Here is a 16921-nt window from a genome sequence, read left to right on the forward strand (position 1 = left end):
GCACTCTTGGGTTTTGAACTAAGAGTGCCAAAATGGATATTTCAGCGCCTCTAGAGATTTTTCTCTCGCGCCATCGAGATCTTCCGGAAGAGCTCCAGCACGTTATTCAAGACTCTCACATCAATCTCCAGTCGTTAGCTCTGGCTGCTCTCAACCCGAGATGGTCAACAACATTGTTTGTGCATCTTGATGTTATCTTTGCAGATGTGTGCGCGAGATGGAGCCATTTAGATACATACCCTCAGACTTTGGCTGCCTTTGGTCGCATCATACCGTTTGCACCTCATCTCGTGGAGTACGCCGAATTGTTTCTACGAAGGAACACTAAGACAACAGCCAATATTTGGAAATCAGTCTCAGGTGATGATCTTGTGGAGGTTTTTCTCGCCATCTTCCGGTTGCTGGTCGCAGACTGCGGAACGTTCAAAAAGTATTTCGACATCAAGGCTCTCTTCTTAGGTTTGCAACATGAAAGCAGACCTGTACGATATCTTACTGTGCGCGTAATGTCTTTGTATTTTCAAGCGGCAGATTATGCAGAGAAGTCGTTGATCCAAAAGTACCTAAGTTCTGATGAGGTTGAGGGTCCTTGGGAGGACAAGGTCATTGATTACACATTCCTGAGCCTTTGGGAGGAGAAGAGATGGAAAGACGTTTCAAGAGAGCAAAAATTGGTCAAGGACTCACTTCGCTCGCTCTCTGTGCCTAAACGCCAGATATCTGTAAGAGCTGAGGATCTTTCGCCGTTAACGGTCCTCATCTCTGGCACCCTCATGCCTCGCTTGAGTCGTGCCCCATCATCACCTAGTAATCAGAGTTGGATTCCTGTCCCAACGACAATATCGAACGTTCAACGGTTGAACGATGCGCTTATTCGTGACCGCCCAGTATTGCTCACTGGTCTTGCCGGGTCTGGAAAGACGTCGATCATCAACTTCTGCGCTGAAAAGCTGAACAAGCACGAGTCGATGGTCACACTACATCTAAACGAGCAAAGTGATGCAAAAATGCTCATTGGCATGTATACTACTGGAACGGAACCTGGTACTTTCGTGTGGCAGCCAGGAGTCCTCACTACCGCGGTTCGAGACGGCAGATGGCTCATTATTGAAGACATTGACCAGACACCAAATGAAATTATCAGTGTTCTTCTGCCATTGATCGAGCGGAAAGAAATTCTGATTCCCAGTCGTGGGGAAACGGTCAAGGCCGCCCCAGGATTCAAGATAATCGCGACGATAAGGACAACCCGAGATCTTGGGGGAAACGAGTGCTTGCCCAAGCGTCATATGATAGGAAGCCATTTGTGGGATAGGGTCGTTGTTGATGTGCTTCCTGACGATGAACTCAAGGAAGTTATCGTCGGACGTTATGCAAGTCTGCGGCCTCATGCTGAACAGATTATGGCGGTGTACGTTGCATTGCAAGAGATCTCTCGCGATCATCGATTTGAGGCCCTTGTCAAAACAGGTTCTGCAAGACCACTCACTCCAAGAGCCCTTTTCAAGTGGTGCAAACGACTCTCCCGTCATTTTTCACCACATTCCGAATTTTCCGACAAGCTCCTTGACGACATGTTCCTCGAGGCTATGCATTGTTTCACTGGTCATCTTCCTGCAGGCGAATTGCTTTCTACTTTCGCAAATGTGATCGCTGAGAAATTGCACATTGACGCGGGACGAAGAGACCATCTGCTGCAGAGCCGCGTTATCAAATTGCTGGCAACTGCGAAAGGAGTTTCAATTGGCAGAATTATCTTAAGACAGAGCCATAATCTCCAAGTTGACAGGCGCAGCAAAGTATTTGCACATTCTCCATACAGTCTTCGCGTACTTGAGAAGCTAGCAGTTGCAGTCGAGAATAGAGAACCAACTCTACTAGTTGGAGAGACTGGGATAGGTAAAACGACCTGTATTCAACATCTTGCCACTTTGCTTGGCCAGAAGCTTGTGTCATTCAATATGTCACAGCAGAGCGAAAGCGGCGACTTACTTGGTGGATTTAAACCCGTCAATGTTCGCGGCTTGATCATGCCTCTACGAGAAGAATTTGACGAGCTTTTCAGCCATCCTCTCTCTCCATTTGCTAAACGGAAAGATGATAATCGGCATTTTCTTGACATGTTGGGAAAAGCATTGGCAAAGGCGCAGTGGAAGAAGGTATGCCTAATGTGGAGAAGTGCTGCAACCGAAATTCTCAAAAGTTTTGATGGGAATAAGCACGTAGTGCCAACGAGAAGCTCGGACTCATATCATCCGAGTAAAAGAAGGCGTACTACTGATACAAATGATAATCCTGATCAAGGCTTACACGCTTTATATCAGGCCAGATGGCGCAAATTTGCCGCTGAAGTCAAGAACGTTGAAGGGCACTTGGTAAGCAAGCCAAATGCTTTCGCTTTCAAATTTATTGAAGGCAGCTTGGTGAGAGCCGTTCGCAATGGCAACTGGGTTCTCCTGGATGAAATTAATCTAGCATCTCCAGATACGCTTGAGATGCTCGTTGATCTGCTGGGAGGTTCATCTGATCAGAAACCCTCACTACTGCTATCGGAATCTGGAAACATAGAGCGGATCACCGCACATCCGGATTTCCGCATTTTCGCGGCAATGAATCCAGCAACGGATATCGGAAAGAAGGATTTACCGCCAGGCATACGTTCGCGTTTCACAGAGTTCTTCATCGATTCACCAGACAAGGACGTGAAAAGCTTGCAGCACATCGTCAGTAGCTATCTGCCTAGCGAGCTCGGAAACAGAATCGTCAGTGACGTGACGAATCTATATATGGATATCCAAAAACTTGCCGAGGCAAACAGTCTTGTCGACGGTGCTGGTCAGAAGCCCCATTTTAGCTTACGGACCTTGACACGTACTCTTGTTTATGCAAGGGACGTTGCTGCCCCTGTTGGTATCAAGGACGTGGTATATCGACGGGCACTTTATGAAGGGTTCCATATGAGCTTTTTGACTTTGCTTGACACTGTTTCTGAAGCGCTTGTGGCCCCGAAGATAACTCATCATCTGTTCTCTCAACACACAAATGCAAAGGCTGAGTTGAGCAGACCTCTACCGAGACCAACGGATGGTCGTGCGTATGTTCAGGAAGGGCATTATTGGTTGCAGAGGGGCCCTTTTGAGTCTCAGAAGCAACCCCATTATATTATCACTCCATTTGTGCAGCGAAATCTGAACAATCTAATTCGCGCCATATCGACCAAAAAGTTGCCTATTCTGATTCAAGGTCCAACCTCTTCCGGTAAAACGAGCATGGTGGAGTATCTCGCAAAAAAATCTGGCAACAAATTTGTTAGGATCAACAATCACGAGCACACTGATTTACAGGAGTATTTGGGCACCTATATTTCCGACGTAGATGGACAGTTAAAGTTTCAAGAAGGGGTTCTTGTCGAAGCTTTACGAAAAGGATATTGGATTGTCCTCGACGAGCTCAATCTTGCGCCAACAGACGTGCTAGAAGCACTAAATCGTCTCCTTGATGACAATCGAGAGCTCTTAATTCCAGAAACTCAGGAGGTTGTCACGCCTCACCCAGACTTCATGCTCTTCGCTACCCAGAATCCGGCCGGCTTGTACGGTGGCCGTAAGCACTTGTCAAGAGCTTTTCGAAACCGATTTTTAGAGCTACATTTTGATGACATTCCAGTTAATGAACTCTGCGAGATATTGCAGCAGCGCACACAGATACCCCCATCATGGGCACAGCGGATTGTTGACACATACAAGGAGCTATCCTCGTTACGACAAGAAAACCGAATGTTCGAGCAGAAGAGTTTTGCCACTCTTCGAGATCTTTTTCGCTGGGCACTCCGGAAGGCAGACGATAAACAGCAACTTGCCGTCAACGGGTACATGCTGCTCGGAGAGCGGGTTCGCAAACCTGAGGAGCGGGAGAAGGTTAAAACCATCATTGAGCAGGTCATGAGTCGTGAAGGACCAAAAGTAAAAATTGACGTCAATGTCTTGTACTCCGACGCTTCATCTCCAGATATTAAGTTCTATGAGAGCCAAGTCAATGGAGGTAGCGGAGGTAACAATGTAGTATGGACGTCTTCGATGCGTCGTCTATACGTGCTTGTTGCTAATGCTGTTCGCAACAATGAACCCGTACTTCTTGTTGGCGAAACTGGATGTGGCAAAACAACGGTTTGCCAAATGCTTGCTGATGCGCTAGGCAAGGAGCTTTTTGTGGTGAATGCTCACCAAAACACGGAAACAGGAGACCTAATCGGGTCCCAACGGCCAATTCGGAATCGTGCAGCTATCGAAGCGAAACTTCAACAGTTGTTGCGAGACGTTCTGCCCAATGTGAGCAGCCGAGCATCTTTGTCACAGCTTTGGTCAGACTTTGAGACTTATTTGGCTCATGAGAAGTCCGCTTTGCCCAACACAGTTATTGAAGAAATCCAAACGCTTCGAGCAAGAAGCCAGGCTTTGTTCGAGTGGACCGATGGAAGCCTAGTTCATGCAATGAAGAAAGGCCAGCTGTTCCTTCTCGATGAAATTTCCCTTGCTGACGACTCCGTCCTTGAGCGGCTGAACAGTGTGCTCGAACCAAGTCGCACGCTTTTGCTAGCGGAAAAAGGCTCAACGAGCGATGTCTCTGTAACAGCCATCGAAGGTTTCCAATTCCTTGCAACAATGAATCCGGGAGGCGACTATGGCAAAAGAGAGCTCTCTCCTGCTCTACGCAATCGTTTTACCGAGATTTGGGTGCCATCGCTGTATGATTACAACGACATCCTTCAGATCGTTCGCGCCAAGCTCCATCCTAGCGTAGTAAACTTTGCAGAAGTTATCGTGAACTTCTCAAGCTGGTTTAACCAGCGATATCACACCTCAGTAGCTTCGGCCATTTCAATTCGTGACACATTAGCATGGATCGAGTTCGTCAACAAGTTCAAATCGGATGCCCCGGCTCAAGCAATTCTTCACGGAGCTGCAATGGTGTATATCGATACACTCGGAGCTAATCCTGCTGCAATGCTTTCAATTTCAATTCCTGATATTGACAATGAGCGGCGAAGGTGTGTCGAAGAGCTTGGTCGATTGCTTGGTCAAGATTTGACGGAGGAGTACTTTTCAACCCCGGAGCTGCATGCTTCTGATGGGCAGCTTTCGTTGGGGAAATTTATTCTACCCAGGAACCCGAATGCGTCCGACAACATAAGCTTCTCCTTCAGCGCCGCAACAACCCGAAAAAATGCCATGCGAGTGTTTCGAGCACTACAATTAAGCAAACCTTTACTCATTGAAGGTAATCCTGGAGTTGGTAAAACCACACTTGTAACTGCAGTTGCCAAAGCTATTGGAAAGCATTTGGTCCGTATCAATCTCTCGGAACAGACAGATCTCATGGATTTGTTTGGATCTGACGTGCCAGTTGAAGGTAATGCTGTCGGTGTTTTTGCATGGAGAGATGCTCCTTTTTTGTCTGCGATGAAGAACGGCGACTGGGTGCTTCTTGATGAAATGAATTTAGCTTCGCAATCTGTGCTTGAAGGGCTGAATTCATGTCTGGATCATAGAGGAGAAGTATTCATCGCGGAGCTTGGGCAATCGTTTCCCTGCCACCGTGACTTTAGACTTTTCGCAGCTCAGAATCCGCATCATCAAGGAGGAGGACGGAAGGGCTTGCCAGCGTCATTTGTAAACCGCTTTACCGTGGTCTATGCAGATATTTTCAAGCAAGATGATCTCAACCTCATCTGCAAACAACTTTTTCCAGCAGCTGATGAAAAGCAGATCTCAACTCTGACTCGGTTTGTAGAAAAGGTTGAAACGGACGTTGTTCTATATCATAAGTTTGGCGATCATGGAAGCCCTTGGGAATTCAACTTACGTGACACGATTCGCTGGCTCCAATTACGAACAAGGAAAAATACTCTTTTAGCAGCTGGCCGATCCTACGACTTCTGCGACATTATCTTTCGACAGAGATTTCGGAATAATGCTGACCGAGAGCAACTTGGTGCTATCTTTTCTGACGTATTTCAAGAACCTCCAGGCGGTCGCAGTTTTTATCATAACCTGGGCGTTGATTCATATCAAGTTGGACTTGGCCTTTCCCATAGGAACCCTATTCTTGGAGGCTCGTTACGCACACTTCCACCAGCTTCTGTGTCACATCTTTCCACTCTCGAAGCTTTAATGGTTTGCGTCGAGTGCAACTGGCCAGTACTATTGACTGGACCTCAAGGATCCGGTAAGAGTAGCATTTTGAAATACCTTGCTGCTATTACTGGACATCGGCTTATTACCTTCTCTATGAATTCTGGCGTCGACGCCATGGACCTTGTTGGTGGCTATGAGCAAGCTGATCCTAGCAGAAGACGAGCTGATCTATTGGATCATGTTGTTGCCTGCCTTCGCCATCTGATCTTAACAGCTTTAATTCAAGAACCTTCTGCTGCAGCACGACTGGTTCAAGCAATCCCAGTGTCCATTTGGACAAGTACTCCAAGCACCGAGGAGATTAGAGGCTTAATTATCGAGCTTGAAGCGGCCCGAGCTTCTGTTTTTGATGATGTTCTCTCATATCTTCGTCAATTAGAAATCATCCCAAGCCAAATCGAGAAGGCGCAGTTTGAATGGGTTGATGGCTTGCTTGTCCAAGCTTTGCAGCGAGGCGATTGGCTTATTTTAGAGAATGCCAACTTGTGTAGTTCAAGTGTTCTTGATCGCCTGAACTCGCTACTAGAGCCAAACGGCTATCTGAGCGTCAATGAACATCCGACCAACAATGGTGAGCCCAGGGTCATCAAACCACACATCGATTTCAGGATCTTTCTCACCATGGATCCGCGTCACGGAGAGCTATCAAGAGCGATGCGGAATAGGTCTATAGAGATATGTCTTCCGGCAGAGGAATCATCGCAAACGGCATCTGCATTACCGGCTTTCATCCTAGAATCTGCTATGAGTAGATTCCGTAATATTGTGGCCTTTGACCATGATGGGATTGTGGAGCCTGCTGCAGATCATCTCTCATTCGAAGACTTTTCCCTCCATCAACGCTTTGAACGTCAACTTTCACGAGGCTTGATTGAAGGGCAACAAAGCCAACAATACGCTATAGATACCTTATGTTTGACATCGAAACTCAATCCTCAGTGGATTTCAAAAGCAGTAGTTTTTCAAACAATCGAGTCATTGCAAGTACTGGCTGATGGCACAAAACAGGTCAGTCTTCCTCCTCTCCAACTTACGAGTTAGTATACTGATGTGGATATTGTTGGACATAGTCAATACATCCCCTCAACAACGAAATTGTTCTGCGACATCGAGAGTCTTCCTCCATTTCATCACATTCCATTCCCTTTGCGCAGCTATTTGACGTCCTTTATGACGTCCAGAAAATGAACAATGCATATGACACTGCAGTGGCTCAGGCGAACGAGAGACAACGACCTATAACGCTGTTTGACAGGTCAATCCGGCACAAGAGCCTTCATGGTGAACGAATGAAGGACATGATACGCGTGACTTCCTTCTTAGAACAGTCTTTGAGAATACTGACGAATTTTATCCCAAGCATAGTCGAAAGGGAGATAATTGACAAGGTAAGTGTGCTCAAAATATTTTTTTATGTTAAGATATTCATAGTATTTCAGGCCACTTTGAAGACTTTATCCACTTTATGCCGATTTTGGTGGGAGCTCTTTCATTTCGCTACGATCGAACAGGTCGACAGTGCAAGCTACCAGGTTTACATCCAACTTGGGTTTCGTACGCTTGATGAAATCGAAAAGAATGACAAATTGAGCACAGCCTTAGTATCAGCACAGCGAAGGATACTAGAAGCTCTGCACGCAGAAACGGGCCTTGCAACTGGTTTAAATATGGAAACACTTTGGAGATTATTCAAACCCGAAGTTGCTCCATCATTACGGCATCTGAAGGTCACTCAAGATTTGATCGAAGTAGCAAACCGCTTCGACGCTTCGGTTTTCCCATTGCGGGCACCTTTGAAGGACCTTGCAATCACACGTGAAAATTTACAACACGCACTACAGCAAACGATTTCAGACTGCGTTTCTATTGACTTGCTTCTTACTGAGCTAGCCAGTGCTATCGATGGGCTGGGGCAGTCAACCAAATTCTCAAGCTCGGCAGCAATATTCCGCACACAATTCGAAGTCGTTTACCAAATTTTGCTCGGCTCACGGTCTTGCGCAGCTGAACATACTATGTCACGCTTGGGTTTGCTGGCAGGCCGCTCAACTGCACATGAGTGTCTCTCTAGCATTTCGCTTACAGATCTCACATCACTTCGAGGATCGCTTGCTCGACTGTCCGCGTATGCCCATGGAACAATAATTCAACAGTCTCCGAGTGCAATCATGGGGGGATTTGCACCTAGTTTGACAGCAGCCTTGCATGAAATTTGGAAGGTGCCTCTATCAGATTTCGAACAACTAAAAATCGAGATGAAGTTTCTGGCGGAAGTTCTTTCTACACATGCTTTTGACATGTGTGTAGATCAACATCAACTCGTTGCCAAAACTTTCGAAAAGCATCTGGAAGCTTGGCGAACTCAAGGTCTACCCGATATTTGTCATATCTTCACTCAGCAAGACGAACCTGGTGGCTCTCAAATCGGAGATGGTCAAAAGCTGGGACGGGATTTAGTCACATATGCCGTGTCTTGTATTCTTGAGTACGTGCCTGATAAGCCATTCGACCCTGCACTCAAGGAGAGCATCCGACGGCAGCTTCTGATGACCAGAAAAAACGCGCTACAGAACAAAATTTCTGCGCTTCGAGAGTTCGAGCAGCGTTTTTCTGGGCAAACTCAAAGTCTGCGGATAACGCTCGCGGAACAAGAAATGCAGGAAGAAGGAGATATTGTTCCTGCGCTTCGTATCGTTCGGCCTGAAATATCTCAGCTCACCGAGTTGAGCGGTGATTTTGCACGGGTGCTTGAAGTCGCACGCGGTGTCCAGATGGCAGCAAGCAAGGGCGATGCAGTTGAAGACAGCATGCTTAGCAACATTGTTTTGCTGACGCAGAGGCTACAGAAACGATATGTTGCATACTTGGATATCATCGAGCCGGTAGTACAATGGCTTCAATGCCTTTGGCTTGGTGCAACCCTGCTCAATCAGTCTTCGCATCTGCTAACTGACAAGGCTGAGCAAGAAGTGTCACCTTGGAAGCAGATTTTCCGCCTTGCCACTTCTAGCTCTAGAAATGAGGACGGGATTGCCATCAAATCTCTAGAGATGATAAGATATTTTGCTCTTGCGCGGAGAGTGGATTCAACCCACGACATCACGAGTTTAACTTGGAATTTCTTTGACCATCTCTTTTTGACGTGGAAAAATAAGATGGTTGAAGAAATGGCGAAACAAGAAAAGAAAGCCAGCCTCTATGTCTACAAAGGCAGCGAAGCAGATGAAGACCAAATAGAAGCCGAGGAGTACATGGAGCTGTTTCCTGATTACGAGCTCTCTTCCGATCAAGAAAGAGAACAGAGTGATGCATTGATTACCGAGGAGATCGCCGTTAAAGTGGCAACTATACACAGCGAGCTTTGCAATCCTGTCTTCGATGCGCCCAATTATTTAATTCAGCTGGTCTCACAAGGTGTTCATGTTGATGCCAATACTCACAAAAATAGCATAGCCACGTCTTTGCCCGGCATATATTTGATTTTGGAAGACGCGTTTAAGCTTTTCAATTCAGCTTCGGCCAATGCAAACGCTTACAACATCTACAAGGATGCGAATGTGCCAGAGGCTACGAAGCTAGCTACTCTGGTTCGTAAGATTTCAAGGAGATTTCGAGAACTTCAGGCAATGGAATTTGAACATACGACAGTCGACGATGTTGTCAGACTCGCGGCAGAACTGCTTGCCTTTCCTCACACGCAGCCAATAGCAAAGTATCTTACGAAAGCGGAGAAGCTTTATGAAGCCATGTACGAGTGGGAGAAGGTTGCTCACAAGGGTCTAAGTGCAGCTGCACTCTTGAATGAAATCACTGACCTTCTAGTGAGTTGGAGACGATTGGAGCTATCGACTTGGATGCAGCTGTTCGTTGCAGAGCAACAGAAGGCGGAAAATGAAGCAAAGAGTTGGTGGTTTGTTGCTTATGAGAACATAATCGCGAACCCGAAACGACTCTCAAGGGAAGATGTTGCGCTTCATGTTCCAGAGTTGCTCAAAGTCCTTGAAGTCTTCTTTGATGCTGCAACGCTAGGCCAATTCCATCAGCGTCTAGAAATTCTTGGTAATTTCAATGCTCATGTCAAATCCTTGTTGACTAGCTATCCGGAGCTCCACCATATCTATTCAGGCCTTAGCAACTTTCTTGCTTATTACTCACGCTTCAAACAGCCAGTCGCTGATGCACTGGCGACGCAGCGGCAGCAGATAGAGAAGCAAGCAAAGGAAGTTGTGCAACTCGCGAGTTGGAGGGATACCAATATCGAAGCCTTGCGACAGAGTGCGAAAGCCAGCCACCGAAAGTTGTTTAATTTGGTTCGCAAGTTCAGGGCGATAATGAATCAGCCCATCACTTCTATAATTGAGAACGGTCCTCCAGAGGAGCTCACATCCAATGGTAGCCTTGAAGTTCCTTCGCAAAATCCATTGTCAAACATGTCAACAATTGTCTCTATAATCAAGATTTGCGAGGAATCCGAAACCTGGGCAAATGTACCTCCACGTTTCAAAAACAACACGAATACAGTACAACTCATGCAACAGATAAGTGTGATCCCGGAAAACTTGGATGCTGCTCATTACATCTACGAGATGATCAATAATGTTCGAGAAACAAGCAGTGAGCTACGGGAGGCTACACCTTCAGTCTTGACAGAGGAAAACAAGGATACGATCAAGCATCTTAAAACAAGTAAAAGAGCACTTTTTGCTGATGTTCTAAAGCAAATGCGTAAGATGGGCTTGCAGTACAATTTGAGCAGCGCATCCCTTACTAGTCAGGACTCGATGGCTCGAGTTTTCTCATCAGTCCCCTCAATGGAATCTCAAGTTTGCATGCAAACAGCTAACTATCACTTTCACAAAGTTTTAAGCCTTATGCCTAAAGTCCGACGGATTCAGCACGAACATTCAGATGATCTGACACCAGCCGAAATTCAACGAAGCTGCGGATATCTGGAAGGGCTTTTACACCAAATTATTGAACAGCGTCAGATTATATCACCACTCCTGACATTTATAGATGATGTCGACCAGCTTTCGACGAAGATCATGTCATTATGGGACGATAATGAATCTAATGTAGCCCACATTTCGCGAAATACAAGGAAACAAACTGTTGAAGACTTCGCACGACGAATCACTTGGTTGGAGCCAGTTCTTCATGTCATTTGCCATGTGCTTAATCTACAGGCTCAGTATGGCGGTTTGCAATGCGACCACATATATCAAACAGTTTCTCAAATCATGGAAGAGGTCAAGCAACTCAAAGTCGATTTCAATGATGCTCCGAATTTTCCAGCCGATATTATGCTCTCAAAGCACTCACGACTGTTGCAACGAGCAAAGGATCTGATGAGTGTACTTCGGGACCATATTACAATGTGGAGTAAACAATTGCCAGCTTTCGCACCTGTACTGGGGATACTCCGGCCTTGGGTTGAAGTCGACGACATGAGTTCCATAGCTGCGGGAATCGACGAGAGATCCTATCCACTTCGTCTGGATTCTCTTCAGTCAGCGATTATTCATACACTTGATTGCATGCTTGCTTCTGTCCAGTCATTGAAAGGCAATTGGGATCAGACTCCTCTACCTGGCGAGCAAGCCTCCTGGTTATTACAATACCAAGAGAAGTTTGCATCAGTATTTAGATCCCTCTGTTCCAATGCTATCGTCGAGAACATCAGGCACTGCTTTGATCTCCTTGCAGCAGTTTCTGGAAGTGAACAGAGGGCTGCAGTGGCTATGTTGATTTTGCTTCAGGCGACTGTCTCCCAATTTTGCGTGATTTTGCACAATCACAGCTCCCAATTCATTTCTCTGAATACAGCTCTCTGTAAATTGGCGCATCAATTATCTGCCTCGTTTGTCGAAATAGGAACGAAGGGATTTTGCTCGCCTTCAGCGAAAACGGACGAAAATGCCGGGACAAATGATGAGCAAAAGCTTGACGGAGGCACAGGTTTAGGTGACGGTGAAGGAGCCGAAGACATCAGCAAGGATGTCGGCGATGACGAAGACCTCACCGAGCTCGCGCAAGAGCCAAACCTGAGAAAAGATGGTGATGAAATAGAGGAAGAGAAAGATGCTGTGGATATGGCTGATGAGGACATGGATGGACAGGTTGGTGAGACTGCTGAGAATGATGATCAAGAGAAAGAAGGCGGTTCGGACGACGAAAAACACGATGATGTTGAGGATGAGGTGGGCTCAGTCGACGACCTTGGGCCTGAAGCTGTTGATGAGAAGATGTGGGACGAAGGTGGCGCGACGGACGACCTTCGACAAAAGACTACCGACAGATCAAAGGGCACCGACAACGATGAGCAAGTTGCCGCGAATGGAGACCAGACCGAAAGTAGAGAAGATCAAGAAACTGAGGATGATATTGAATCTGGTGCTCGAGAAGATGAAGCAATCAGCCACGGCAACGAAGAGCAATTAGACAACTACACGGAGCAAGCTGACAAGCTCGATCTACCGGAAGATATGAACATGGACGGCTCGCCAGAGAATGCATCAGATGATGAGTCCATGGAAGATCCAGATTCCCTAAAGGATGACGGACAGATTGAAAATAGAGAGGACGAACAGATCGAAAATGCGGATGTCAAAGATACAGAAGAGCATGTGCAAGAGTACCATGAGGAAGGATCAGAGGATCCTAATTTGCAAGAACTAGAAAACGAGACACATGACGCCGAAGTGAGCGATGAAGGCGAAGAAGAAGATCTAGATCACACGGATGATCTTGACGAGAATCAACAGCCTGATGTTGATGATATCCTTCAAGGCCACGATTACAACGCCAATATTGCGAAAGATATTGTCTCGAACGATTTACAAGGCATAGGAATGAATGAAGACGAGCAATACACTCAGGAAGATACCTTCAATAGCCGCTCGAAGCAAGAGGAAGGACAAAATGGTGAGAAGGCGGAAGACTCTAGTGGTGCATCTGGGGAACAGGGTTCAAATATGGACTCCAGTAAGCAGGATGCAGTGGGGAGGAGTGACGAATTAGTTGAGGCATCAGAGAGTCATCCTTTTCAAAAGCTAGGTGATACTCTAGAGAAATGGTTCAACCGTCAACGACAGATTAGTCAGGCCAATGACAATAAAGAAGCCCGAAACAGGGAAAAGGTACAAGATGTGGACATGGCTGATGTGGACTTCGAACATCTTCCCAATGAAGAAGCTGAAGCTGAAGCGCAAGCTCTTGGGGCAGCTTCCGAGGACCAAGCTAAAGCTTTGGACATGGAAAATGCAATGGCGGCCAACGATGAAGAGGTGGATCCCAAGAGCTTTCTTCAGCACGACGATGAACCAAATGCTCATGAAACGCATAATGATGTACCGATGGAAGGAAATGATGGCGTAGAAGGCGCTCAGTTGTCCGAAGGAATAGAGCAAAGACAGACAAGAGCATTCATTGGCTCTCCAGGGACGCCAAAATTTCAGAACGACGCAGAATTCGAAGAAAACTCAGATATTGACTTCGACGACAAGGATTTTAATTCTGCTCATTCAGTTGAATGCATTCGAGACGGAGTTGAAGCAGTAACAATCTCTGCTGCCAATGCGAGGGCTCTCTGGACAAAGTATGAATTTAAGACAAGAACTCTGGCAGCAACACTTACCGAGCAGCTCCGACTCATTCTTGCTCCGACTTTGGCAACTAGACTTCGTGGCGATTTCCGAACGGGGAAGCGATTAAATATCAAGCGAATCATCCCCTATATTGCGTCGAGCTACAAGCGTGATAAAATATGGATGCGTAGAAGCGTTCCGAGCAAGCGAGCTTATCAGATCATGATTGCTGTTGATGATTCGAAATCAATGGCAGAAAGCGGCAAAAAAGAGCTTGCGTATGAGACCCTCGCACTTGTTACGAAGGCATTATCCATGCTAGAGGCTGGCGAATTATGTGTTGTCGGTTTCGGGGAAGATGTCAGTGTGGCTCATCCATTTGAAAGGCCCTTTTCAGATGATGCAGGCGTGGAAATCTTCTCAGCGCTGGGGTTCGATCAGGGAGATACGGATGTACGAAAGCTGATTGCGAACGGCATAGACATTTTCCAGCACGCACGCACAAGGGCATCATCTTCTGCTCAGGATTTGTGGCAACTCATGATCGTTGTTTCGGACGCCATATGTCGAGATTCAGAATCAATCAGGCGCCTCACTCGAAAAGCACAAGAAGAAAAGATCATGATTGTCTTCGTAGTGGTAGACTCAGGGGCTAAGGAAGTCGACGGCAGGCAAGTCGGTAGTATTATGGACTTGCAGGGAGCAGAATTCAAGGATGGACAAGTTAGGATGTACAAATACATGGACGTGTTTCCGTTCAGGTGGTGGGTTGTGGTGAGAGATGTGAGGGAATTACCCGGGGTGTTGAGTTTAGCACTAAAGCAGTGGTTTGCAGAAGTTGTGGATTCTGGGGGTTACTAATCAGGCACTAGACAAGATGCGCACAGAAAGATGATGAACTTCCAATAGATATTCCGTTCTTTATTGATGCCAGTGTATCATATATCATGCAACGTCTTGGTATCTGTTGCTTGCCGGAAGACCCTGGGTAGCAGTCTTTGTGAACGCACCATGAGTCTCCACGGACTTGGGATCTGTCATAATGAAGAGTGTTTTGCCAGTCTTTTATTGTGGTCAGCCCTTGTCACTACCAGAACTGACTTATGCCCTGGAGATAGGCCAACGTTTCATCCAGGAACACTAGAAGCTCCTGTTCTTAGCCTATCTTATTCAGGCCGTGCCAATAATCATACCCTCAAGCTCATCAATCATTTCAGAATTGTCCTCTACATGTAGAATATCCAGAGCTGTGCGGTCTTGAGTTACTTCAGTTCTCAATTTGGTCGCCGTCTCGAGCATTCTTGTCGATTTTCTCGGCTGGTGGCACGACGAAGCCACCACCTCTGCGGAGCTTTCTGCAGCACTGGCAGATTAGTGCTAACGGACATAGTCAGACACATGTTGGACCCATACTTACCGATTCGTAGTTCGAATCGCTTTCTGCAGTTTCTCCGGCAGCGATGCCATAAACCTCGATCTCAGCTCTAGGGGCAGGTCCTCTATGTGGCACCCAAACTGCTTGTCGACAGCCCAGTCCGCGATGTCGACGATAGGCTCTGAAACAACCGAGTACCCAAACTCGCTGACTAGCTTCGCCATGGCCCATAAACCCCTAAGTGTCTGCCTTTGTTCCTCTGTCAGTCGATACTTGTCGACATACTCTTGGATTGTGGCGCGGAAAGAGGGGTGCTGATAGACGACGCTAGGTATGGCAGAGTGATCATTGGTGTGCGCATCAAGTTCACAGCTCTCAATCTTCTCCCAGTCGTCATCGTAATTGTAATTTTCATCTTCGTGACTGTTGACTAGCGGCTTCTGAGAGGGGGACAACGACAGGTCGTGAAAATGGTCGTCTGCAGCACCCGCGCCTTCTGGCTGACAATTTACTTCAGCCTTGAGCTGAACCTTGCCTGGATTTGAAATCAAGTGCTCATGAGCAGGGAGATTCCTAGGCTTCGGCTTACTCATGAAATTTTCGTAAAGAATATCACATGTTGCAAGGTGTGCGTTGTCCAAAGTCGGATGAACAGCAATCTGAGATGAGCCCCTAGTACGTTCAAAGACAGGAGTCGCAAGTGACTCACGACGGGCTGATTTGAGCGGCACTTGATCATGTACATGATTGTTTGCATCTTTATTTGCGTCGTCAGTGCGAGGCTGAACGTTTAAATAGTCGGTAGTGACCACATCATTTGGGTGGACGACGCCATCGAGCTGCTCCTTCTGCGTGCCTTCTGCGGCTTTCCGCTGTTCACAAGAGCTTGAGCGCACCTCAGCCTTGACGTCGCAGCCAACGCGTGTGGAAAGTGGAGATGATAGTTGGCCTGGCATTTTACAGATTAGCACACAGTTGCAACAAGCGTAGTTGATAGCGACGCGGGTAATCGACGGCAATAGGGTGCAAGCAAGAGAGCGGTTGAGCAGTGGGAGAGCGGCCTGTGTAAGTCAGACTGTGTCAACTGAGGATTGCTTTACTGAATCAAGGTGGACCCCGTGGTCCATCGAAAACGGAGCCCAAAGTACGAAATCAAGTCACTTCGGTCGTTTCTCGGCTTGATCCATCCGTGAGTTGCTGAGTCCGGTTCCCGTTTCCATCGACCTCGAAGGCACACCTTTGAACACAGATAGACCAGAGTGGCAGGAGAACACATACGATAGTTCTGACCAAGTTCAAACCTTTTCAGTTCCCCCTAGGCGAAGAAGATGTGTGGTACGTTTGTTGAGCTGCAAAATGTCTCATTGTCTCTGCGAACAGAACCTTAAGCTTCGATGCGTTGCTGAAGCCGAAACGAGGTTATTATGACGAGTAGTGAGGCAGAAAGTTATGTAGCCAGCCGCCGCCAGCGATTTGTTCCTCCCGTCCTAGTTATTGGTGTTCGCGCAAGGCTCCAGCTTCAACGGCCTCCTGGCAGCCTGCGCCCCATTTTGCCTGTATCACGCAGACATCTTTCGGTTTTTCACATTTTCACAGGTCCTAATTTCACATATACGAGGTAGGTAGGAGTTATAGATTGGAGCTAGAAACAGGAGCTAGGTATAGGAACGCATATCAAACTTTCCATTTGGCTTCCAAAACACGTGCCGGCAGCAATTTTGGTCGAGCGGAAGACGAGATGGGTTTCAAAAGATCTGCGTCGGAAT

The 16921-nt window shown here is 46.9% G+C and overlaps 2 protein-coding genes across 2 annotated transcripts; one reads left to right on the forward strand and one right to left on the reverse strand.

Annotated features, from left to right (window-relative positions):
• Positions 1 to 32: 32 nt before the first annotated feature.
• Positions 33 to 14840, forward strand: PV09_06212 (uncharacterized protein; the record flags this gene model as incomplete). The annotated part of the gene is made up of 3 exons (XM_016359813.1): positions 33 to 7202; positions 7265 to 7582; positions 7634 to 14840. 3 exons carry the CDS (start codon positions 33 to 35, stop codon positions 14639 to 14641), a joined length of 14496 nt encoding a protein of 4831 aa, XP_016212261.1. The 3' UTR covers positions 14642 to 14840.
• On the reverse strand, positions 14696 to 16235 carry PV09_06213 (uncharacterized protein). The gene is made up of 2 exons (XM_016359814.1): positions 15198 to 16235; positions 14696 to 15135 (listed from the first exon to the last, which is right to left on the reverse strand). The coding sequence occupies exons 1-2, from the start codon at positions 16109 to 16111 to the stop codon at positions 15048 to 15050; spliced, it is 1002 nt and encodes a 333-aa protein (XP_016212262.1). The 5' UTR covers positions 16112 to 16235; the 3' UTR covers positions 14696 to 15047.
• Between the last annotated feature and the right edge of the window lie 686 nt (positions 16236 to 16921).

Source organism: Verruconis gallopava, assembly GCF_000836295.1.
Source record: "Verruconis gallopava strain CBS 43764 unplaced genomic scaffold supercont1.21, whole genome shotgun sequence".
Classification (NCBI taxonomy): domain Eukaryota; kingdom Fungi; phylum Ascomycota; class Dothideomycetes; order Venturiales; family Sympoventuriaceae; genus Verruconis; species Verruconis gallopava.